This window comes from Bombina bombina, chromosome 7 (assembly GCF_027579735.1).
Source record: "Bombina bombina isolate aBomBom1 chromosome 7, aBomBom1.pri, whole genome shotgun sequence".
In the NCBI taxonomy this organism is placed as follows: domain Eukaryota; kingdom Metazoa; phylum Chordata; class Amphibia; order Anura; family Bombinatoridae; genus Bombina; species Bombina bombina.
In genome coordinates this window covers 571,644,248-571,671,699 of record NC_069505.1, presented here as the reverse complement: position 1 = coordinate 571,671,699, position 27,452 = coordinate 571,644,248, and the positions used below count along the sequence as shown (strand labels likewise).

The 27,452-nt window shown below is 39.0% G+C and overlaps 1 protein-coding gene across 1 annotated transcript in view; it reads left to right on the top strand.

Moving 5' to 3' along the window:
* LOC128667077 (uncharacterized) overlaps positions 1–27,452 on the top strand; it is a 114,578-nt gene that overhangs the window by 24,778 nt on the left and 62,348 nt on the right. The window contains exons 3-4 of the mRNA XM_053721964.1: positions 10,999–11,075; positions 11,619–11,711. Of these exons, the coding sequence (XP_053577939.1) occupies positions 10,999–11,075; positions 11,619–11,711 (170 nt within the window). The remainder of the gene's footprint in view (positions 1–10,998; positions 11,076–11,618; positions 11,712–27,452) is intronic.

Here is a 27,452-nt window from a genome sequence, read left to right as displayed (position 1 = left end):
TGAGGACTCTTGTCCCGGGCTCTCCCTTTCTTGGGATTGAAAAAATGTAGAAACTGATACAGGAGTGGTATTATGGGATTTAAGAGACTTTTCTGGCTTTGTTTGTCTTCTGGAAGTCATATCTGTGTTTATAAGAGTTTAAAACAATTGGAGAATGTAATTCACTTTTTGAGTCACTAGATGGAGCTCTTGTTATAAGAATGAGGCTTTACATGCAGGAATTAGACTGCACAGTAGAGAGAACAATATTATTTATTCATAACACTGTGCTGCCTGTAATTTTTCTCCTTTTTATTGCTATATTAAATCTTCCTTCCAATTGCCATATGAAAATGAATTCAAATGTGACAGTGTCAGTTATTTCAAAATAAAATGTTAACAGTGTTGATTACATTATCATCTATGGGTTATTCCTCAGAATAAGAAGCATTATTAGGAAGTCCCCAGTGCAATGTTGAAATTATTGAAAAACTGTTTTCTCCACGTTGCTGATGCCTAGATTAAACATTCATATCATGCTGTTGGATGATAGAGGGAGACAATGAAGTAGAGCCATAGTTAAACATGTTGTCCCCTAAATCAATAATGCTGGTGGTATAGCTTAAGAAGCTGTGTAGTGCCTGGTGTGGGCTACGTTTATGAAAAAGAATGCCCTGTTCAAGCCATGTGCCTGCAATCAATTTATAGGCTTAGAGGCATGAGTGTGAGGCTTATTTAACTTATAATCACCTGCACCTGTAGCTGAACTTAAATGCGGCGATCCGGTGACCGCGTGGAGCAGGCTAGTCAAGATGGCGGCGGTTGATCTATTTGCGCTGTTTGCGCACAGGATTATCCCTGATAATGAGCGATCAGAAAGTATGTGGATCGCTATAAGGTAACCGCTGCCACTCTTGAATGTTCCCACACCGGCTGATGGCTTTTGCAGGGTCCTCAGTTGCAAGTTATGCGGTAGCTGGAACTCCGGTCTCACGGAGCTAACTCACAGAGCGGCCATGTCCCGGCGTGACCAAACTCCGCCCCCGGGGCTACTCATTTTATTTTTAAAATCCCCCCTACTGCCGCAAAGCAGAGACCACAAAAAAAAATGCAGAGTCTGTACCAAGAGGGGGCAGAGAAGGGACACTGTATATCACTGTCCTGATTGCCCTGGACAGCCTGGACTCTGCATTGGGGACTGCTTCAAGCGGTACCATACAATGGTCAATTTTTAAAAAATAAATAAATTTGCTGTTATTTTTTTTTTTTTTATGTTTACTGTTAAATTTTTTGTTATTTTTTTACTTTTAATGTGCCAGATTTTTACATTTCACTAATATATTTTTTTTTCTAAAATGGGGCTGTTCTTTTTTTTTTTTTTACAAAAACCCCTGTCAAACCTATGCATGGGGACATAGGTGTACTCAGGGTGCCTAGCAGAAAACAACCTGTAGTATTTTTTTTGCACTAACTTACAACAGTCTCTCCTAAATCATAGTCAAAAAGCAATGTGTGTGTAAAAATGAAAATTGAAAAAATGCCACCATACACTTTCTCCAATTTTTTTAGCTAAAACAGTTACTTCAAATGCATCAAAGCACACCATATACAATACCTTGGGGTGTCAACATTTCAAAAATATGCACATTCATGGCAATAAATAAAAGTGGGGTTTACAATAGGCCCCAAACTAAAGATAGGCCTATCAGAAGAAATACTCTCACTTAATAACTAAAATCACAAGTCATAAAATTGTAACATAACCTTCCCAAAATCCTGGCAAACCTATGCATGGGGGGCATAGGTGTACTCAGGGTGCCTAGCAGAAAACAACCTGAAGTATTTTTTTGCACTAACTTACAACAGTCTCTCCTAAATCATAGTCAAAAAGCAATGTGTGTGTAAAAATGAAAATTGAAAAAATGCCACCATACACTTTCTCCAATTTTTTTAGCTAAAACAGTTACTTCAAATGCATCAAAGCACACCATATACAATACCTTGGGGTGTCAACATTTCAAAAATATGCACATTCATGGCAATAAATAAAAGTGGGGTTTACAATAGGCCCCAAACTAAAGATAGGCCTATCAGAAGAAATACTCTCACTTAATAACTAAAATCACAAGTCATAAAATTGTAACATAACCTTCCCAAAATCCTGGCAAACCTATGCATGGGGGGCATAGGTGTACTCAGGGTGCCTAGCAGAAAACAACCTGAAGTATTTTTTTGCACTAACTTACAACAGTCTCTCCTAAATCATAGTCAAAAAGCAATGTGTGTGTAAAAATGAAAATTGAAAAAATGCCACCATACACTTTCTCCAATTTTTTTAGCTAAAACAGTTACTTCAAATGCATCAAAGCACACCATATACAATACCTTGGGGTGTCAACATTTCAAAATATGCACATTCATGGAAACAAATAAATTGGGGTATGTTAAAATACCCCCAAAAAGACAATAGGCAAAGAAAATATGTTAAATGTGAAAAAAAAATCACAAACGCATGTTGGACATTTGGCATTACACCCCCCGAACAAGCCAAGAAACTTATGCATAGGTGGTATCACTGTACTCAGGAGATGTTGGTGAACACATATTGGGGTCTTCTTTGGCAGTAACACATAACAGGAGCTGAGAATTCATGTCTAAAGTACAATGTGTGTGAAAAATAACACACAAAAAATGACTGCCTAATAGTTTGACAAAGAATTAGTGCATGGAAAGTGTTAAAATACCAGCATTTGAAATACCCTAGGGTGTCTACTTTCAAAAATATATGGTTTGATGGGGGTAAATTACACTGGCCGGCTTCAGAAATGTCCTACATAGGACATGGGTGCATGGGATGTGAAAATTCCAAGTTGAAAAACTGGAATGCGCCCCCTAAAAATAAGGCCTTTTAGCCCCCAGAGAACCCAACACACCTATACATGGGTGGTATCACTGTACTCAGGAGATGTTGTTGAATACATATTGAGGTTTTTTTTGGCAGTAACACATAACAGGGACTGAGAATATATGCCTAAAGTACAACGTGTGTGAAAAATAACACAAAAAAAATGACTACCCAAAAGTTTGACAAAGACTAGTGGTTGAAATAGTGCATGGAAAGTGTTAAAATACCAGCATTTGAAATACCCTAGGGTGTCTACTTTTCAAAAATATATGGTTTGATGGGGGGTAATTTACATTGCCCGGCTTCAGAAATGTCCCAAATAGGACATGGGTGCATGATGACAGATATGAAAATTCCAAGTTGAAAAACTGGAATGCGCCCCCTAAAAATAAGGCCTTTTAGCCCCCAGAGAACCCAACACACCTATACATGGGTGGTATCACTGTACTCAGGAGATGTTGTTGAATACATATTGAGGTTTTTTTGGCAGTAACACATAACAGGGACTGAGAATATATGCCTAAAGTACAACGTGTGTGAAAAATAACACAAAAAAAATGACTACCCAAAAGTTTGACAAAGACTAGTGGTTGAAATAGTGCATGGAAAGTGTTAAAATACCAGCATTTGAAATACCCTAGGGTGTCTACTTTTCAAAAATATATGGTTTGATGGGGGTAATTTACATTGCCCGGCTTCAGAAATGTCCCAAATAGGACATGGGTGCATGATGACAGATATGAAAATTCCAAGTTGAAAAACTGGAATGCGCCCCCTAAAAATAAGGCCTTTTAGCCCCCAGAGAACCCAACACACCTATACATGGGTGGTATCACTGTACTCAGGAGATGTTGTTGAATACATATTGAGGTTTTTTTTGGCAGTAACACATAACAGGGACTGAGAATATATGCCTAAAGTACAATGTGTGTGAAAAATAATGCAAAAAAAATGACTACCTAAAAGTTTGACAAAGACTAGTGGTTGAATTAGTGCATGGAAAGTGTTAAAATACCAGCATTTGAAATACCCTAGGGTGTCTACTTTTCAAAAATATATGGTTTGATGGGGGTAATTTACATTGGCCGGCTTCAGAAATGTCCCAAATAGGACATGGGTGCATGATGACAGATGTGAAAATTCCAAGTTGAAAAACTGGAATGCGCCCCCTAAAATTAAGGCCTTTTAGCCCCCAGAGAACCCGACACACCTATACATGGGGGGTATCACTGTACTCAGGAGATGTTGTTGAATACATATTGAGGTTTTTTTGGCAGTAACACATAACAGGGACTGAGAATATATGCCTAAAGTACAATGTGTGTGAAAATTAATGCAAAAAAATGACTACCTAAAAGTTTGACAAAGACTAGTGGTTGAATTAGTGCATGGAAAGTGTTAAAATACCAGCATTTGAAATACCCTAGGGTGTCTACTTTCAAAATATATGGTTTGATGGGGGTAATTTACATTGGCCGGCTTCAGAAATGTCCCAAATAGGACATGGGTGCATGATGACAGATGTGAAAATTCCAAGTTGAAAAACTGGAATGCGCCCCCCTAAAATTAAGGCCTTTTAGCCCCCAGAGAACCCGACACACCTATACATGGGGGGTATCACTGTACTCAGGAGATGTTGTTGAATACATATTGAGGTTTTTTTGGCAGTAACACATAACAGGGACTGAGAATATATGCCTAAAGTACAATGTGTGTGAAAAATAATGCAAAAAAATGACTACCTAAAAGTTTGACAAAGACTAGTGGTTGAATTAGTGCATGGAAAGTGTTAAAATACCAGCATTTGAAATACCCTAGGGTGTCTACTTTTCAAAAATATATGGTTTGATGGGGGTAATTTACATTGGCCGGCTTCAGAAATATCCCAAATAGGACATGGGTGCATGATGACAGATGTGAAAATTCCAAGTTGAAAAACTGGAATGCCCCCCCTAAAATTAAAATTAAGGCCTTTTAGCCCCCAGAGAACCCGACACACCTATACATGGGGGGTATCACTGTACTCAGGAGATGTTGTTGAATACATATTGAGGTTTTTTTTGGCAGTAACACATAACAGGGACTGAGAATATATGCCTAAAGTACAATGTGTGTGAAAAATAATGCAAAAAAATGACTACCTAAAAGTTTGACAAAGACTAGTGGTTGAATTAGTGCATGGAAAGTGTTAAAATCCCAGCATTTGAAATACCCTAGGGTGTCTACTTTTCAAAAATATATGGTTTGATGGGGGTAATTTACATTGGCCGGCTTCAGAAATGTCCCAAATAGGACATGGGTGCATGATGACAGATATGAAAATTCCAAGTTGAAAAACTGGAATGCGCCCCCTAAAATTAAGGCCTTTTAGCCCCCAGAGAACCCGACACACCTATACATGGGGGGTATCACTGTACTCAGAAGTTGTTGTTGAACACATATTGAGGTGTTTTTGGTCAGTAACATATAACAGGAACTGAGAATCCATGCCTAAAGTACAATGCGTGTGAAAAATAACACACCAAAATGACTACCCAAAAAGTTTGACAAAGACTGGTGGTTGAATTAGTGCATGCAAAGTGTTAAAATACCAGCATTTGAAATACCCTAGGGTGTCTACTTTTTAAAAATATATGGTTTGATGGGGGTAATTTGCATTGTCCGGCTTCAGAAATGTCCCAAATAGGACATGGGTGCATGACGACAGATGTGAAAATTCCAAATTAAAAAACTGGAATGCGCCCCCCTAAAAATAAGGCCTTTTAGCCCCCAGAAAACCCAACAGACCTATACATGGGTGGTATCACTGTACTCAGGAGATGCTGCTGAAGACATATTGGGGTGTTATTTGGCAGTAACCCTTAACGTTCTCAGTAAATGTATTCTTGAATTGCTATTTTGTCAAAAAATCACCACTTTTTTTTTTTTTTTCAAACTTTGGCATAGATTGGTGGTAAAATAGTTGCATGGAAAGAGTCAAAATACCCCATGTTTAATACCTTAGGTTGTGTTCTTTTAAAAAATATATATATGTGAAGGGTTAATCAGGGATTCCTGACAGATATCAGTGTTCCAATGTAACTATCGCTAATTTTTTAAAAAAATTTTTGGAAATAGCAAAGTGCTACTTGTACTTATTGCCCTATAACTTGCAAAAAAAGCAAAGAACATGTAAACATTGAGTATTTCTAAACTCAGGACAAAATTTAGAAACTATTTAGCATGGGAGTTTTTTGGTAGTTGTTGAAGTGTAGGAGATTTTGAGGGTCAAAGTTAAAAAAGTGTGTTTTTTTTCAATTTTTTTCCTCATATTTTATAAAAAAATTTATAGTAAATTATAAGATATGATGAAATAATGGTATCTTTAGAAAGTCCATTTAATGGCGAGAAAAAACGGTATATAATATGTGTGGGTACAGTAAATGAGTAAGAGGAAAATTACAGCTAAACACAAACACCGCAGAAATGTAAAAATAGCCTTGGTCCCAAACGGACAGAAAATGGAAAAGTGCTGCGGTCATTAAGGGGTTAAGGGCTATTTGTAATTTAGTGTAGGGTAGGGCTTTTTTTTATTTTGGGGGGCTTTTTTATTTTGTTAGGGGGATTAAAGTAGGTGTAATTAGTTTAAAAATCTTGTAATTTCTTTATTATTTTCTGTAATTTAGTGTTTTTTTCGTACTTTAGATAATTTTATTTAATTGTAATTAATTGTATTTAATTTAGTTAATTTATTTAATTATAGTGTAGTGTTAGGTGTTAGTGTAACTTAGGTAAGGTTTTATTTTACAGGTAAATTTGTCTTTATTTTAACTAGGCAGTTATTAAATAGTTAATAACTATTTAATAACTATTCTACCTAGTTAAAATAAATACAAAGTTGCCTGTAAAATAAAAATAAACCCTAAGCTAGCTACAATGTAACTATTAGTTATATTGTAGCTAGCTTATGGATTATTTTATAGGTAAGTATTTAGTTTTAAATAGGAATTATTTAAAGGGGCCTTTTGTAGGGCATTGCCTTCAATCAGCCAATCGGATTGAGCTCGCATTCTATTGGCTGATCGGAACAGCCAATAGAATGCAAGCTCAATCTGATTGGCTGATCCAATCAGCCAATCGGATTGAACTTCAATCCGATTGGCTGATTGAATCAGCCAATCAGATTTTTCCTACCTTAATTCCAATTGGCTGATAGAATCCTATCAGCCAATCGGAATTCGAGGGACGCCATCTTGGATGACATCATTTAAAGGAACCTTCATTCGTCATTAGTCCGTTTGGGAAGGAGGATGTTCCGCGTCGGAGGTCTGAAGATGGAGCCGGAAGAAAGAAGATGCCGCTTTGAGGAAGACATCGCCCGGATGGAGGACCTCTTCTTTGCCTCTTGGAGGAAGACATCGCCCGGATGGAGGACCTCTTCTTTGCCGCTTGGAGGAAGACATCGCCCGGATGGAGGACCTCTTCTTTGCCGCTTGGAGGAAGACATCGCCCGGATGGAGGACCACATCGCCCGGATTGGATGAAGAATTCGGCTCGGCTGGGTGAAGACGGCTCAAGGTAGGGTGATCTTCAGGGGGTTAGTGTTAGGTTTTTTTAAGGGGGGTTTGGGTGGGTTTAGAGTAGGGGTATGTGGGTGGTGGGTTGTAATGTTGGGGGGTATTGTATTTTTATTTACAGGTAAAAGAGCTGATTACTTTGGGGCAATGCCCCGCAGAAAGCCCTTTTAAGGGCTGGTAAAAGAGCTGATTACTTTGTAATTTAGAATAGGGAAGGGTATTTTATTATTTTGGGGGGCTTTATTATTTTATTAGGTGTAATTAGTTTAAACTTCTTGTAATATTATTTTATTTTTTGTAATTTAGTGGGTTTTTTTTTTTTAATATAGTTTAGTTTATGTAATTGTATTTTAGTTTAGATAATTGTAGTTTATTTAAATAATTTATTGATAGTGTAGTGTTAGGTGTATTTGTAACTTAGGTTAGGATTTATTTTACAGGTAATTTTGTAATTAGTTTAACTGGATAGCTATTAAATAGTTATTAACTATTTAATAGCTATTGTACCTAGCTAAAATAAATACAAAGTTACCTGTAAAATAAATATAAACCCTAAAATAGCTACATTGTAATTATTAATTATATTGTAGCTATCTTAGGGTTTATTTTATAGGTAAGTATTTAGTTTTAATTAGGAATAATTTAGTTAATAATATTAATATTATTTAGATTTATTTAAATAAGAATTAAGTTAGGGGTGTTAGGGTTAGACTTAGGTTTAGGGGGTAATATATTTAATATAGGTGGCGGCGGTGTAGGGGGGTCAGATTAGGGGTTAATACATTTAATGTAGGTGGTGGCGGTGTAGGGGGGAATACATTTAATGTAGGTGGCAGCGGTGTGGGGGGGGTATGATTAGGGGGAATACATTTAATGTAGGTGGCGGCGGGGTTCGGGAGCGGCGGTTTAGGGGTTAAACTCTATTTAGGTGCGGCGGGTCCAGGAGTGGCGGTTTAGGGGTTAATAATTAGGCTTATTGCATTGTGGGGGGTTGTCGGTCTAGGGTTTAATACATTTATTGTTAGGAGTGAGAGGGGGGATTGCGGATAGTGGGCTATTTTTGGGAGGCGTGTTAGACAGTTACTGGGATTTCATATTTTAGTTAGTTTTTGTAGGCGCCGGCAGTTTCTAAAGTGCCGTAAGTCACTGGCGACTCCAGAAATTTGTAGTTACACTCATTTCTGGACATTGCTAGTTTATCCGACTTACGGCACTTTAGCAACTGCCGGCGGGGTATATGTGATAGCTAGATTTGCAAGGTGAAACTACGGGCGGCGCGGGTTCCCTCGCTTGCACCGAAAACTACGCCGTATATCGGATGGCGCCCTAGGTTTACAGTTCAGGGGGATTACGGTGCGGTAATCAAGGTTTTGGATACTAATGGTGGGAACAATAATTATGTGTATATAGACTAATGCTAATATATATAGATCAAAATTTGTGTTAGCAACACAAGAGCATTGGGATATTAAATGGAAATTAAACTTAACATTCCCCATAAATTTATTAAATTATGTATATTAAAAATTTATATATTTTTACACTAACTTTAGAGCGTCAGGATGGTTCAGAACTCTAACCCTATTTCCCAGTGATTTAATTGATTGATAATTTGTTTTATAAATATTTAGACCCCAATGGGACATGTGCAGGAACGGTTGGCTTCCATGTAGAACTAAAAAAAAAAAAACAGCGCAACCCCACATCAAGGTAGCCAAGTAATATCAAAAGAACGATTAAAAACACTTACAGGAAAAATCGATCTCATCATAGATATACAGCAGTCTGCATTCACGTACAGGAGTTCCCTAGTCACTCTTCACCAGATCCCCTCTGTGTCACTACGCTAGACCAAATCCTGCAGTTCTTGTCAAAAATTATTCCGGTTTCTAAAATCCTCTAATTGTTTCGTTCTCCTCTTTGTGAAATTTTTCAAGAGTATCTAATTAAAATATCATACTTGTGGTACATATAGAGAAACGGTACTTTCACAGACACTCTGTTTGAATGGACAGTGTAGCACAAACACACCTTTTGCTTTGTAGTGCGGTTTGTTTTAACTTCTTGATGTTTTTATATGTTATACACTTTTTTTTCATTCCCCTAGACAATCTTTTTTTCTGTCACTAGTATGTATGATAAGCGCTGCAAATTTGTGTCCTTTTTTGTAGGAACTGTTGGCTATTTCATTTAGCAGCGCTGCTCTGCATCAGGCTGTTCTCTTCAAACAGCGCTGTGCTCTGGCTGCACTGTGTAAGTTTTCCTTAACACATTGCAGCCACAACAAAGTGCTGTTTGAAGAGAACAGTCAAATATGGAGCAGCACTGTAAAGCAGCAGTGCATTTATTGTTGACTGGCTCTCAGGGATTTCTTCACAAGAAATTCTAAAAACTTAACAAAATTTATTTTTTTCGATGCAATTTTAAACTGCTGCACTATATTATAAAACTTTCAAAATTGCTTTATTCTCCAGTAAGTCAACATATTGCAATATAAAACTGGTGCTTTAGTGTAACTGCTTAATTTAAACTTTTATTTTATTTTAAAATGATCTACAGAAATTTTTTAATTAAAAAAAATCAAAGAAAGTGGAGAAAAGTTCTGCCTCTGGGGTTTAGACTTGGCTGGTATGATATTATATAGAAAGACAACATAAATGTCTTGTACAAGGTGTTTACATGTCCCTTTAATTTAATTAAACATGCAATAAACAGTATATTGAATGTGTAGGGTATTTAGTAGCAGAAGAGATACATTTTAACAGTGCCAACTGAAATGTACAACCAAGATACAGTACATAGTCAGTGGTGTATTTAGGTTTTGTGCTGTCCTAGGCACTCTAAATTCTGCTGCCCCCTAATACACACATATATATATATGTATATATCTACACACATATATATACAGTGTGTATATATGTATATATCTACACACATATATATACAGTGTGTGTGTGTGTATATATATATATATATATATATATATATTCTCTACACACATATATATATACAGTATATATATATATATATATATATATTTATATATATATATATATTTATATTTATATATATATATATATATATATATATATATATCCAATCTAATCTATCCCAGTATATATATATATTTAAACAAACACAGATTTCTTGAAACAATACTTCCCCAAACACAATACTGAGTGCTGAAAGCCAACAGAACTAAAGGTAATAGCTAGCTTAATAAGTGAAAGGTTCAGAGTTAACACTATACTGTAAGGTCCATGGGTCCTGTATAATGCTTCTAAAATAACTGTAAGCTTCTTACAAATATAGACACTAAAAAAGGGGTACCACTCCCAATCTGCCACCCTAGGCAAGTGCCTTGTTTGCGTAGGCCAAAATTCGACACTATACATAGTTGCACCATTTGTTTAATTGACGCATTTCACTTTATGTGTTACAGTTTATCTCACTATCACTATTACAGACCTTTCCTTGTAAGTACATAGTCTATCAAGCTCCAAGAATGTCAAGTGTAATTAATTACTGGTGGCATTTTGTTTCCTTTATTTTGTTTAGGCTGATCAGTGTATTTGGGAGTATAGAGGGAGCATCAAGAAAAACTGATGATAAAGATTCTTTGTCCTATGTGAGGGGTAAGATATACCCTCATATGTCTGTCTGTCTCTGTCTCTCTGTCTGTCTGTGTGTCTGTCTCAATATCTATCTATTTCTTTCTATCTCAATCTATATATCCAGCTATCTCTGTATATCTATCAATATCTATCTCTGTATGACTGTCTATATACTGTATCTATCTCCCTTTCTTTCTATAGTCTATACCTCTTTTTATCTATCTGTGTGACTGTCTATCGTACTATTATCGTTTTGTCTATCTATGTATTCATCTATCTATGTCTTTTATGACTATTTATTTTCTGTACTTCTATCTATCTGCTTCAATCTATCTTTACTAGAACAAAATATCAGTTATGGTTAAAGGTGCAGTAAATCTAAAACATATCAGCCTCACTTTGCATAAAAAAATACCTGTTGTTGACTCTCTCCCTTTTCTTAAACTCTTCTAGCACCCCACTGGGTATGCACATATACTTCTCTGCCACCCACCAGTCACTAGAGAGAAACCTGTTATAGAAATTATAAAATGATTATTAGTAATATTTTTTTTCTAATTCTAGGTGTTCATGTGGCAAAACTAGCGCAAACCTCTCCGGATAATCTTATTATAACTCATCAAGTAAATAATACAGTTACAACATCTGTTTTATATGGTAAGATGAAAACAGATCAAAACATAGGGGTATATTTATGAAGCAGCGGATGCTGCTTTTTACGCTTGAGCCTTCAGACTCCGTCATAAGACCGCTGCTCCTTAACTCGTTCGCCACCTCTAAGGTGGCGAACAGCAATCATCCCCTGCTAGCGGGCAATTGGCCGCAAATGTGCAGGGGGCAGTATTGCACAAGCATTTCACAAGAAATGCTTGTGCAAGGATAAATGCTGACAACATATGCTGTTTGCATTTAGCGATGTCGGGCGGACATTTGTTAAATCTACCCCATAGAGTATATGTATTATAATATGTCAGTTATCTAAAGACATCACTGTGCAATACCTATATTAAATACTACCTGTAATATACATGCCTACCGAATGGAGTAGTATCTTTAAAAATATGCTTTTTTTAATACATAGTCACACCTCATGACTTCCTGCCTGTAATACAAATTTTTAACTCAGGGTGTCACTGTATTACCTACAAGAATATAAGATCTGTAATATCACATACTCAGCTCATGGTGTCACTGTTTCATATCTATATTGATATGCTACAGTATCTGTAATACACAAATCCACATTATGGTTTCACTTTGCCTTACCTATAAGAATATTCTATATGTAAAACATATAAGTCACCTTATGGTGCTGCTGTGACATACTGTCTCTGTCAGTACATACAATGAACACAAAAAAAGTAATATTACCCAACATTTTGGAGCAGAATGGAAGTCTATCAGATTGTTCAATAGTGATGTCCCGAACTGTTCGCCCGCGAACGGTTCCCAGCAAACATAGCTTGTTCGCGTTTGCGTCTGCGGGCGAACACATGGCGATGTTCGATCCGCCCCTATGTGTCATCATTTAGGAAACTTTGACCCTGTATGTCACAGCCGTCTGACACATTAGAGCCAATCAACATCAGACACTCCCTCACAGACGCTCCCAGCTACTCGGAATCCGCCATTTTAGACTCATAACGACCTTGCTTTCTTAATGAGAGGACGTGTTGTGTTTTTGCTCCTGACATTAATAGGAAAAACATAGCTAGGCTAGTGTATTTAGTGTCCACTACAGTCCAGAAGGACTCCACTCATCTCTGCTGCAAGGACAGCACCCCATAAAGCCCTTTTTAGGGCTATATTTCGTGCCGTTTTTTTTCGTATTTTTTTTAATAGCATTTGCCTGGCTTTCAGCCTGTGTGTTTAAGGCTCACAGCATATGCTGTGATTACTGCCACCACTGATATCTCCCTAACAACATTAGTTTAAATTTAACAAACGAAAAATTTTAATTATTTTGCTAGTGTAATTTTTTTTCATTTTCTATCAGGCCTGTGTCACACAGCATATACTCTGGTTCATTGCTCTGTGCCAGCCACCAGTGTTAATATCCGTTTATAACATTATTTTAAATTTAAAAAAAAAAAAAATAATAATTTTGCTAATTACATTTTCTATCAGACCTGTGTCTGTCAGTCTCAACAGCATTAATATACCTCATTTTTTTTCAGTCTTTTGGTTAATTGGTCTGTGCCAGGCAGCCACCAGTCATATCTTCTTCACCTTAATTTAACTATAAAAAAAAAAAAAGTTTAAATTTTTTTGATAGTGTAATCTAATATAATTTCCTATCAGACCTGTGTGTTTTGCTGACATACAGAGCCTACTGTGTTTACTTGCTGCCCTCCCTAGTCTATGAGCCACGACTCATATGTGTTTAACCTTGTTTTAATTCCCCCCCATAAAAATAATTTAAATCATTTTTCTAGCGTAATCTAATAGTATTTTCTATCAGGCGTGTGGGTTTATCTGACTTACAGATCTTACTGTTTTTAATAGCTGCCCTTCCAAGGCTATCAGCCACGACTCATATGTATGTGCTTAACCTTTTTCTTTAAATTGCCAAAAAAAAGTATTTAAATCATTATGCTAGTGTAATCTAATTTTATTTTCTATCAGGCCTGTGTCTAACTGTCTATCTGACTTACACAGCATACTGTTGTTAATTGCTGCCCTACGTAGCAGCCAGCCAGTGCGACCACTCATATGTGCATTGCACTTCTTAACATTATTTTAATATTAAAATCTAAAATTTTAAAATATGTTGCTAGTGTAATCTAACTTAATTTTCTATCAGGCCTGTGTTTTTGTCACTTACACAGCATACTGTGTTAAATTGCTGCCCTACCTACCATCCACGACTCATATCTGCCAGCCTGTGTGCCAGGCCCAACTAGCCAATTAGTGGCAGCAATCCTAATTCTTGTAACAGTATCAAAAAAATTAAAATTCATAATTGTTTGGAGTGCAAATATTCAGTCTACTAGTGCCATTGAATTGCAGTTTCCTCCTGCCTGCCAGCCTGTGTGCCAGTCACAAACTAGCTAATTAGTGCCACCAATTCTAGTTGTTGTAAAAGTATTGTTAATCTTTAAAATTCCAAATTGATCGCTTGTGATTCATCAGTTTGCTCGTGCCATTGAATTGCACTTTCCTCCTGCCTTCCAGCGTGTTTTCCAGGCCCAACTAGCCAATTAGTGGCACCAATCATAATTCTTGTAACAGTATTTAAAAATCTCCTAGTGCCATTGAATTGCATTTTCCTCCTGCCTGCCAGCCTGTGTGCCAGGCCGACTTTCAAAATATTTACACCAATCATATTTGTTGTCACAGTATTTTTAATAATTAAAAATTAAGATTTTTTGGTAATTATTGTTCTGAAACCTCAGTTTGCTCGTGCCATTGAATTGCACTTTCCTCCTGCCTTGCAGCCTGTGTGCAAGGCCCACCTAGCCAATTATTCCCAGCAATCATATTTCTTTGAACAGTATAGCAAAAATTGTCAATCATCACTGTTTTGACTGTCAGTATTCAGTCTCCTAGTGTCCTTGAATTGCATTTACCTCCTGGCTGCCAGCATGTGTGCCAGGCCATCTTGCCAACTATTTACACCAATCATAATTGTTGTCACAGTATTGTTAATAATTAAACATAAAATTATTTTAATTTTTCTTAATCCTCAGTTTGCTTGTGCCATTGAATTGCACTTTTCTCCTGCCTGCCAGCCTGTGTGCCTGGCCGACATTTAAAATATTTACACCAATCATATTTGTTGTCACAGTATTATTAATAATTAAAAATTAAAATTTTTGGTAAGAGTTGTTCTGAATCCTCAGTTTGCTCGTGCCATTGAATTGCACTTTCCTCCTGCCTTGCAGCCTGTGTGCCAGGCTCACCTAGCCAATTATTCCCAGCAATCATATTTCTTTGAACAGTATTGCAAAAATTGTCAATCATCACTGTTTTGACTGTCAGTATTCAGTCTCCTAGTGTCCTTGAATTGCATTTACCTCCTGCCTGCCAGCCTGTGTGCCAGGCCGTCTTGCCAACTATTTACACCAATCATAATTGTTGTCACAGTATTGTTACTAATAAAAATTAAAAATGTTTGGATTGTTGTTCTTAATCCTCCTATTGCTCGTGCCACTGAATTGCACTTTTCTCCTGCCTTGCAGCCTGTGTGCCAGGCCGACTTTCAAAATATTTACACCAATCATATTTGTTGTCACAGTATTCTTAATAATTAAAAATTAAAATTTTTGGTAATTGTTGTTCTGAATCCTCAGTTTGCTCGTGCCATTGAATTGCACTTTCCTCCTGCCTGCCAGCCTTTTTTCCAGGCCCAACTAGCCATTTAGTGGCACCAATCATAATTCTTGTAACAGTATATAAAAAAGTAAAAATTATAATTTTTTGGACTGCAAATATTCAGTCTCCTAGTGCCATTGAATATAATTTTCCTCCTGCCAGCCTGTGTGCCAGGCCGTCTTGTCAACTATTTACACCAATCATAATAGTTGTCACAGTATTGTTACTAATAAAAATTAAAAATGTTTGGATTGTTGTTCTTAATCCTCCTATTGCTCGTGCCACTGAATTGCACTTTTCTCCTGCCTGCCAGCCTGTGTGCCAGGCTGACTTTCAAAATATTTACACCAATCATATTTGTTGTCACAGTATTCTTAATAATTAAAAATTTTAATTTTTGGTAAGAGTTGTTCTGAATCCTCAGTTTGCTCGTGCCATTGAATTGCACTTTCCTCCTGCCTTGCAGCCTGTGTGCCAGACCCACCTAGCCAATTATTGCCAGCAATCATATTTCTTTTAACAGTATTGCAAAAATTGTCAATCATCACTGTTTTGACTGTCAATCTGCAGTCTCCTAGTCTCCTTGAATTGCATTTACCTCCTGCCTGCCAGCCTGTGTGCCAGGCCGTCTTGCCAACTATTTACACCAATCATAATTGTTGTCACAGTATAGTTACTAATTAAACATAAATTTTTTTGGATTGTTGTGCTTAATCCTCAGTTTGCTCGTGCCATTGAATTGCACTTTTCTCCTGCCTGCCAGCCTGTGTGCCAGCCAGGCCGACTTTCAAAATATTTACACCAATCATATATGTTGTCACAGTATTCTTAATAATTAAAAATTTAAATTTTTGCTAATTGTTTTTCTGAATCCTCAGTTTGCTCGTGCCATTGCATTGCACTTTCCTCCTGCCTTGCAGCCTGTGTGCCAGGCCCACCTTGCCAATTATTGCCAGCAATCATATTTCTTTGAACAGTATTGCAAAAATTGTCAATCATCACTTTTTTGACTGTCAGTATTCAGTCTCCTATTGTCCTTACCTTGAATTGCACTTTTCTCCTGCCTGCCAGCCTGTGTGCCAGGCCGTCTTGCCAACTATTTACACCAATCATAATTGTTGTCACAGTATTGTTACTAATTAAACATAAAAGTTTTTGGATTGTTGTGCTTAATCCTCAGTTTGCTCGTGCCATTGAATTGCACTTTTCTCCTGCCTGCCAGCCTGTGTGCCAGGCCCAACTATCCAATTAGTGCTAGCAATCATATTTCTTTTAACAGTATTGCAAAATTTGTCAATCAACACTGTTTTTTTGAGTGTCAATCTGCATTCTACTAGTGCCCTTGAATTGCATTTTCCTACTGCCTGCCTGCCTGTGTGCCAGTCCCAACTAGCCAATTAGTGCCACCAATCATATTTCTTTTAACAGGATTGGAATTATTGTTAATCATAACTGTTTTGACTGTGATTCTTCAGTCTCCTAGTGCCATTGAATTGCAGTTTGCTTTCTCCTAGCGTGTGTGCCAGACAAGCCCATTTTCCAACTAGTGCCAACAATCATATTTGTTGTCACAGTACTTTTAATATTTTAAAAAATTATCAATTTGTGATTTTTAAAACATCTGTCTTTTTGGTTGTTGTCAGTCTCACAGCTTATACTGTGCCCACTTGCACAGTGCCACCACTCCTATAATTGGTGTTATAGTATTGTCAGTGTCCATTTAAAAAAAAATGACAGGCAGAGGCAGGCCACCCCCGCAGGTTCCGTGGTCGTGGTGCTGTGATTCCTTTAGACATTTGAAATTCGAGAACATATGACGTGCAATTCTTGCTACGTTATATATCTTTTGACCTGCAGGGGGTGTTTCAGGCAGTATGTAGGACAAACGACTCGTGCGTTAAAAGATTGCTTTCTTGAACATTTACGCTCAATTGATGATCCAGAGTCCACTACTCCTATTTCCCTGCATTTCAAAAAATATCACCATTCTGACAGTTCACTGCTGACATTCCAGGCGATCCAACTGATTTCCAGGCACCCAAGAGGTGGCAATAGAGGTATTGCTCTCAGTAAAAGAGAAGTTTACTGGATTTTTCAGTTGGGCACCAGGGTGCCGGCAGGTCTCAACTTTGATTGGGATGTAAAACTATTTGTAGATCAATAGTATAAATTTAAGTTTATTTTTAGTGTTCACTAACTTCAGCATAATTGTTAACATTTTTCTATTAATACTCAGAATAAAAGACATAATTAAATATTTTTTTATTTTTCAGGTACAGAAATAAGGAGGATTAATTTATTTTATTATAGCTATTGTTTTGTTTGCTATTTATATTGCATTTATTGTAATATTTACATAGTAGTACCATACTCTTATATATAGGATGATTTTTTTGTTATTATTTTGTTTATTATGTGTTTTTGTTTCTGTTAGTTTGAGAATTTGTGTCAGGACAAATTTTTGGTTGAATACACATACTTTGCCCATGTTAGCCTGTCTTAAGGGATTAAGTTTACTTTAATTAATTGATTGCTGTGAGTTTTCAGCTGTCCTGTATTTAAGGCAGTGTACCATGGGTAGTAAGTATGGTCACTGAGGATGTAACACAAGGAAACGCGTCTGACCAGTCTTTATTTTTTCTACCTTGCTGCCTGTCTATAGCTGCTTTTCAATCCTACCTGTTGGATATCGTTGTGCCATATTATACATGAGAAGTATTTTCCAATAAACAGGTATTAATATCTACTTACTATTATCTTGCTGAGTGTTTTTTTGTGACTAAGTCTCACTGCTGCCGGGTGCGCCGGAAGTTATTGCTTTTGTGATTCCTTTAGACCCTACAAATATGCACATTGTTCAGACGCCGGGTGCCAGGGGGGACGCGAAAAGTTCTGAGGAGGACCTAGTGGAATGGCTAACACAGGGCACCCAATCTTCTTCAGCTTCCGCTGCTAGTCCTCCTAACCTTGACGCACCATCTACGTCCAGCTGTGCTTTGGGCAGGTCTCAAGTGACCAGTGCTACTCGCCCGCCTGTCGCCACCACCAACACTAGCACCACAGCCGCTTCACTTGATCTGTCACAGGAGTTATTGACACATCAGTTGGAAGAAATGATTGATGCGCAACCATCATTGACAGATGATGTAGATAACAGTGATCAGTCTGTCAGGCAGCATTACCGACATGGAGGTACGGTGTGATGATGATGATGTTGTACCTGCTGCTGCTTCCTTTCTTGATGTGTCAGATACAAGTGAAGCGGTTGATGATGATGTGTCGGTGGATGTCACGTGGGTGCCTGCTAGAAGAGAAGAAGAAGAGGGGGAAAGTTCAGATGGGGAGACAGAGAGGAGGAGGAGACGATTTGGAAGCATGGGGAGGTCGTCTCAAGGAGCTAGTGGCACAGTCAGACAGCATGCATCAGCACCCGGGGTCAGCCAGACAGCACGCCGACGCCCATCAACGCATGCTGTTGCCACCACCAGAATGCCGTCATCGCAGAGCTCAGCAGTGTGGCATTTTTTTTGTGTGTCTGCCTCTGACAACAGCGATGCCATTTGCAACCTGTGCCAAAAGAAACTGAGTCGTGGGAAGTCCAACAGCCACCTAGGTACAACTGCTTTGCAAAGGCACATGGTCTCCCATCACAAAGGCTGATGGGAAGAACACATGAGTAGAAGCAGCACACAAAGTGAAAGCCACCCTCCTCCTTCTGCTCCAGCATCTTCAGCCACGTCAACCAGTGCTGTCTTCCTTACCCCCTCTCAACCATCCTCCACTCAGTCTCTCTTACGTAGCAGTTCCTGGTCATCTGCCCACAGTCAGCTGTCTGTCAAGGACATGTTTGAGCGTAAGAAGCCAATTTCTCAAAGTCACCCCCTTGCCCGGCGTCTGACAGCTGGCTTGTCTGAACTCTTAGCCCGCCAGCTTTTACCATACAAGCTGGTGGAGTCTGATGCATTTAAAAAATGTGTATCTATTGGGACACCGCAGTGGAAGGTACCTGGCAGAAATTTCTTTTCACAAAAGGCAATCCCAAACCTGTACTCTGTTGTGAGAAAGGAAGTTATGGCATGTCTGGCACACAGCGTTGGGGCAAGGGTCCATATGACCACGGATAGCTGGTTTGCAAAGCATGGTCAGGGCAGGTATATCACCTACACTGCGCATTGGGTAAACCTGCTGACTTCTGACAAGCATGGAATGCGTGGCTCTGCAGAAGAGTTGGTGACACCGCCACGACTTGAAGGCAGGCCTGCTGCTACCTCCTCTACTCCTCCTACTCCATCCTCTTCCCTAACCTCTTCCTCGGCTGAGTCCTCTTCAACCTCTGCTTCTTGCTCCACATCTATGGCACCCCCCAGCTCCCCAGGTACTATGCTACATCCCGTGTACGGCAGTGTCACGCCGTCTTGGGGTTGACTTGCCTGAAAGCGGAGAGTCACACCGCACCAGCACTCCTGACCGCCCTGAACGCACAGGTGGATCAGTGGCTGACTCCGCACCAACTGGAGATTGGCAAGGTTGTTTCTGACAATGGAAGTAATTTGGTGGCGGCATTGAAATTGGGCAAGTTGACACATGTGCCGTGCATGGCACATGTGTGTAATCTGATTGTACATCGATTTGTCCATAAGTACCCAGGCTTACAGGACGTCCTGAAGCAGGCCAGGAAGGTGTGTGGCCATTTCAGGCGTTCCTACATGGCCATGGCGCACTTGTCCGATATCCAGCGTCGAAACAGCCTGCCAGTGAGGCGCTTGATTTGCGACAGCCCGACACGGTGGAATTCAACACTCCTAATGTTTGACCGCCTGCTCCAACAAGAAAAAGCTGTTAATGAGTATTTGTGTGACCGGGGTGCTAGGACAGCCTCTGGGGAGCTGGGGATATTTTTGCCAAATTACTAGACGCTCATGCGCAATGCCTGTAGGCTCATGCGTCCTTTTGAGGAGGTGACAAACCTTGTCAGTCGCACCGAAGGCACCATCAGCGACATCATACCATTTGTTTTCTTCCTGGAGCGTGCCCTGTGAAGAGTGCTGGATTAGGCTGTAGATGAGCGTGAAGAGGAAGAGTTGTGGTGTCCATCACCCCCACAAACAGCCTTATCAGCATCGCTTGCTGGACCTGCGGCAACGCAGGAAGAGGATTGTGAGGAAGTGGAGTCAGAGGAGGAATGTGGCTTTGAGGAGGAGGAGGAAGACAGAGCACAACAGGCATCCCAAGCTGCTCGTTGTTGTCACCTCTCTGGTACCCGTGGTGTTGTACGTGGGTGGGGGGAAGAAGATACCCTCAGTGAGATCAGTGAGGAGGAGGAATGGGACATGATTAGCTCGGCATCCAACCTTGTTCAAATGGGTTCTTTCATGCTGTCATGCCTGTTGAGGGACCCTCGTATAAAAAAGCTGAAGGAGAAGGACCTGTACTGGGTGTCCACGCTCCTCGACCCCCAGTATAAGCATAAAGTGCCTGAAATGTTACCAAATTCCCGCAAGTCGGAAAGGATGGAGCATTTTAAGAATAAATTAAAAACTATGCTTTACACAGCGTATAAGGGTGATGTCACAGCACCACGGGAATGTAACAGGGGAAGAGATGAAATTAATCCTCCTCCTCCTCCCACGAACACGGCGGCAAGGACAGGATGCTTTCCTGACGTCTTGTTGATGGAGGACATGCGTACCTTTTTTAACTCCCATGCATCCCCAGAGCCTTTCGGGATCCAGCCTCAGAGAAAGACTCAACCGACAGGTAGCAGACTACCTAGCTTTAACTGCGGATCTTGACACTCTCAGGAGCGATGGACCCCTTGACTACTGGGTGTGCAGGCTTGACTTGTGGCCTGAGCTATCCCAATTTCCAATGGAACTTCTGGCCTGTCCTGCTTCAAGTCTCCTGTCCGAAAGGACTTTCAGTGCAGCAGAAGGTTTTGTCACTGAGAAGAGAAGTCGCCTAGGTCAAAAAAGCCTTGACTATCTCACTTTTATAAAAATGAATGAGGGCTGGATCCCAAAGGGACTGACATTGGGCGATACATTTGATTAAAAAAGGCATGATGATGAGATGAGCTGGCTTGGGCTACAACTGGTACACAGGCTGGCCTTTTTTTTTTCTTATAAAGCCGGATGACTTGCTTGACTTATCCGCCAACAACTAGTGTTCAAGCCACAAGCTTAGAGGGCACTTTATAAATGTTTTACAAACATCAATTTTTCTGCCCGCTGCTACAGCATTTGCTACAACATTACCCAAATTTTTCAGTCATTTGTACATTCCTAATTTTTCTGGCCTCTGCTGCTGCTCTGTGGGTACAAAACTCAAATAAAAAAAAGGCACATAACAGTGATTAAACTGTTAAGAATAGTACAACTTAACAGTGCACACCACTCACATCTGTCTGGTGGACCATTAAATTGCACGCGCAGTGCCCCAAATGTGAAGTTGGAGGACCGACCAAGCATTTTTATCCATCTCTTGGTTGCTCTAAATTATCTCCGTGTTCCATCTATGCCATACCTGTACTCTATTGTGCAAAAGGGTGGCATATGTGGTGTTTCATGCTGTTGTGCCTGTTGCGGGTCGTGGCCCATGGTATAAAAAGGCTGAAGGAGAACGACCTGTAATGGGTGCCCGCAGCAAATTTTTAGAAAATTTTTCCCGGTTCCTCTCAATTATCTCCGGGTTTCTAAAATGGATGCGATACCTGTACTCGCTTGTGCAAAAGGATGGCATATGTGGTGTTTCCTGCAGTTGTTTCTGTTGAGGGTGCTGGACCCTTTTATAAAAATGCTGAAGGAGAACGACCTGGAGTGGGTGTCCAAGCATGGTTTTTTGGGCAATTTCATGTTTCCAAACAATTATCTCTGGGTTTCTAAAATCAATGCCGTAACAGTACTCTATTGTTCAAAAGGATGCCATATGTCCTCTTTACTGCTGTTTCATATGCGGGTCCTGGACTCTCTTATAAAAAGGCTGAAGTAGAAAGAAGTGTCCTGGGTGTCCAATCATTTTTTTGGTTCAATTTCCCGGTTGCAACAAATTATCTCCGGGTTTCTAAAATCAATGCTTTACCTGTACTCCATTGTTCAAAAGGATGCCATATGTCCTCTTTCATGCTGTTGTTTCTGTTGAGGGTCCTGGACCCTGTTATAAAATGGCTGAAGCATTAAGAAGTGTACTGTGTGTCTATCCAAACCTTTTTGTGATTCAAATTCCAGGTTGCAAAAAATTATCTCCCGGTTTCTAAAATCAATGCTTTACCTGTACTCTATTATTCAATAGGATGCCATATCATGTCCTCTTTCCTGCTGGTGTTTTGTTTGAGGGTCCTGGACCCTCTTATAAAAAGGCCTAAGGAGAAAGAAGTGTACTGGGTGTCCACTCAATGTATTTTTCTATTTCCCATTTGCCCAAAATTATCTCTGGGTTTGTAAAATCAATGCTGTACCTGTACTCTATTGTTCAAAAGGATGCCATATGTCCTCTTTCTTGCTGGTGTTTTGTTTGAGGGTCCTGGACCCTCTTATAAAAAGACCTAAGGAGAAAGAAGTGTACTGGGTGTCCATCGAATCATTTTTTTGATTCAAATTTCCATTAGCAACAAATTATCTCTGGGTTACTAAAATCAATGCCTTTCCTATAAAAAATTTTTCCAAAGGATGCCATATGTCCTCTTTCCTGCTGCTGGTTTTGTTGAGTGTCCTGGAGCCTCTGCTAAAAAGGCCTAAGGATAAATAAGTGTACTGGGTGTCTATTCAATGTTTTTTTAGATTTCCTGGTTGTAACAAATTATCTCTGTTTCTAAAATTAAGGCCTTTCCTGTAATCTATTTTTCAAAAGGATGACATATGTCCTCTTTCATGCTGTTGTTTCTGTTGAGGGTCCTGGAGCCTCTGCTAAAAAGGCCTAAGGATAAATAAGTGTACTGGGTGTCTATTCAATGTTTTTTTAGATTTCCCGGTTGCAACAAATTATCTCTGGGTTTCTAAAATCAATGCCTTTCCTGTAATCTATTTTTCAAAAGGATGCAATATGTCCTCTTTCCTGATGGGGTTTTGTTTGAGGGTCCTGGAGCCTCTGCTAAAAAGGCCTAAGGTGAAAGAAGTGTACTGGGTGTCCATCAAATCATTTTTGTGATTCAAATTCCCGGTTGCAACAAATTTTCTCAGGGTTTCTAAAATCAATTCATTTCCTGTAATCTATTTTTCAAAAGGATGCCATATGTCCTCTTTCCTGCTGCTGGTTTTGTTGAGGGTCCTGGAGCCTCTGCTAAAAAGGCCTAAGGATAAAGAAGTGTACTGGGTGTCTATTCAATGTTTTTTTTAGATTGCCCGGTTGCAGAAAATTATCTGTTTCTAAAATCATTGCCTTTCCTGTAATCTATTTTTCAAAAGGATGCCATATGTCCTCTTTCATGCTATGCCGCCTGTTTCTGTTGAGGCTCCGGGACCCTCTTATAAAAAGGCCTAAAGATAAAGAAGTGTACTGGTTGTCCAATCAATGTTTTTTTCTATTTCCCTGTTCATATAAATTATCTCAGGGATTCTAAAATTGATGCCTTAAATGTAATCTATTGTTCAAAAGGATGCTGTATGTCCTCTTTCCTTTTTTTTTTTTTTTTTTTTTCTTTTTTTTCGGTATTTTTGTTTATTTTAGAAAATTTAATGCACTTATAGGTTCACTAAGATTATGACTTTGCACACTGCCATTTTCCATGCAGCATTTTGACATGTCGTGTGATATCTATGACTAGAAGAATGGTATGTTTTGAATCTGCTGAGCATAATAATAATAAAAAAATAAAAAAAATTAATTATAACTGAAGCATGACTTCAGGAGTCAGGCGTGGTCCTAGGTAGTGGTTGTTAGCAGATTATTTTCACTGCAAATTGCAATTGCCACAGCATGCATAAAATGTGTGTCACCAGTCTCCAAATCTTACCTTTTTAATGCCAATTGATATTGCCACAGCTGGAACAACAGTAAATAACATGTGCATCACCACAGTCTCCAAAGCTGTTGTCAGATGTATACAAAAACACTGATAAAGTATTCCTTTCGGGGCGCAAAGAGATGGCTACCGGAACACTCCAGGAACTTCCCAAGAGTCGCTGTCTTGTGTTTCTGGTGATGTTGGAGACATCTGTGTAGTGTACAGGGAGGCCCAAAATCCTCTCCATCTCTGTGCACCACAGGACAGGACGTCCTTGTCATCCATAAGCACAGGAAATTGCTGGCATTTTCCTTGCTTCAAGAAGTTGAGCTTTTGTGGTGATAGTACAGACTTTAAGAAAATTTGGTTTCCTACCATACTCAAGACAATCTTGTAGTTCAAGCTTCGGACTTGCTGTGGGAAACAGTGGCCTGTCCATACCAGGAAGATTTAGACAGAAGTAACAAGCTCTGCTTGCAGGTGACACATGTTTAGCGTCAATCATCAAAGGGGTTGCATGCAGAATATGGCAGATGGCCCTCTTCTTCACATGTTTGTCGAGAGCCACAACATTTGCAAACAGCCAGAAGAAAGGTAGGTTCTCACCAGCCTTAAGTTGCGCTTCATTTACCAAATGCTGATATTCAAAAAATAGACAAACAGTGCCTTTAAAAAAGACATTTGCGATATGAATTCACCAGAGCAAGGTCATTGCAAGTACTTCCCATGATAACAAAATTAAAATGCCACAACTCCGCAATCTTCCCCTTCACATTATTATTGTCACACTCCCTTGTACTCCTATGCCCAGCTCCCTGCTCTTGTTTTTGTTGAGGGTCCTGGAGCCTCTGCTAAAAAGGCCTATGGATAAAGAAGTGTACTGGGTGTCTATTCAATGTTTTTTTAGATTTCACCGGTTGCAACTAATTATCTCTGTTTCTAAAATCAATGCCTTTCCTGTAATCTATTTTTCAAAAGGATGCAATATGTCCTCTTTCATGCTGTTGTTTCTGTTGAGGCTCCGGGACCCTCTTATAAAAAGGCCTAAGGATAAAGAAGTGTACTGGGTGTCCAATCAATGTTTTTTTCTATTTCCCGGTTCAGATAAATTATCTCTGGGATTCATAAATCAATGCCTTAACTGTAATCAATTGTTCACAAGGATGCCATATGTCCTCTTTCATGCTGTTGTTTCTGTTGAGGCTCCGGGACCCTCTTATAAAAAGTCCTAAGGATAAAGAAGTGTACTGGGTGTCCAGTCAACATTTTTTTCTATTTCCCGGTTCATATAAATGATCTCTGGGATTCTAAAATCAATGCGTTAACTGTAATCAATTGTTCACAAGGATGCCATATGTCCTCTTTCATGCTGTTTTTTCTGTTGAGGGTCCTGGAGCCTCTGCTAAAAAGGCCTAAGGATAAATAAGTGTACTGGGTGTCTAATCAATGTTTTTTTAGATTTCCCGGTTGCAACAAATTATCTCTGGGTTTCTAAAATCAATGCCTTTCCTGTAATCTATTGTTCAAAAGGATGCCATATGTCCTCTTTCCTGCTGTTTTTGTTGATGGTCCGGAACACTATTCTAAAAAGGGCGAAGGAGAACGACCTGTACTGTACTGGGTGTCCATATAGAGCTCCAACAAAAGGGGGGTAAGAGGGATTCAAGTGATAAGAAAAGTTTTACTTAACACAACAAAATTACCATGGGTCCCAGACCGCGTGTCTTGTTGTTATACTTTGTCAGGGTAATCATAACCACCATATAGACCTCCACCAATAGGGGGAGTTACAGGGCTGAAAGTGCAAAGAATAGTACTACTTAACACAACCTAGTTGGGTCCAAGACCGCATGTTTAATTATTACACTTTATCAGGGTAATTATATATCTAACAAATCTATCTATTTCTCTTCTATCGATTATCCTATCTATCGATCTATCTTCTGTCCGGGATGTTTTGAGACACTTGTGTTTCTGACAAATTTGAAGTAGGAGGACAGAACAATCATCTTCTTCCATCTCCCGGTTCCAAAAATGAAGGCCATATAGACCTCATCTGATAGGGGGAGTAAAAGGTTGTAGTAAAATGTCAAGAATATTACTACTTAACACACCACGGGTCACAGACCACATGTCTTATTGTTATACTCTGTCAGGGAAATTATATATATTTCAAATCGATTAATTTATATATCAAATCGATCGAACTATCAAACGTATCGATCAAATGTAGATTGCATCTATTGATCGATGTAATTCGTATCTATAAAATGTATATTACATATTTTGGGTGATGTCATTCGTATCTAGCAAATGTATATTGCATCTATTGAGCTATGTACAGTCTATCGATCATATGTATATTGCATCGATTGAGCTATGTAATCTATGTATCTATCAAATCTATCTCGTGGTTGTGCAAGTGGACTCTTTGCGGTTGATTGCGGTGCGTAACACTTGGAGTTTGCTCTGTCACTGTGATGCGGCCGTAACCCTTATACTATCTGATAGATACGACATCATAACTGATGTTTTAAAGCACGTTATTGCAAACAATTTGGGAATGTTAGTTGATTTAGGCCCTTTATGGGTTAAAAGCAGACTCTGCATAAACTATGTAATTTTACATGGGAGTTTTGCCATGGATCCCCCTCCAGCATGCCACAGTCCAGGAAACAACTTTTCCATCACTATTGTGGCCAGAAAGAGTCCTTGTAGGTTTTAAAGTTCGCCTGCCTATTGAAGTCAATGGCGGTTCGCGGGTTCGTGAACAATACCGGAAGTTCGAGTCCGCCGTTCGAGAACCGAAATTTTTAGGTTCGCGACATCACTATTGTAAAACATTTATAATTGATGACAGTGTACAACATTTGTTTTTCATTGTGTCTGAAATGGACGTGTGCATGCTTGCTTTATTCATCCTTAAAGAAAGCTGAGGCATTTTGATATATAGACAAATGGTAGATGATGGATAAATCAATATAGATGATATATAGATAAATAGATATATAGAAAATAGATTGATAGACTGAAGGAAGAAGATAGATAGATAGATAGATAGACAGAAAGATAAAGGAGATACATTGAATGATAGGCTACTTATTTGGAGGAGTTACATACCACTGAAAAAGGAAATCTTTACTAAT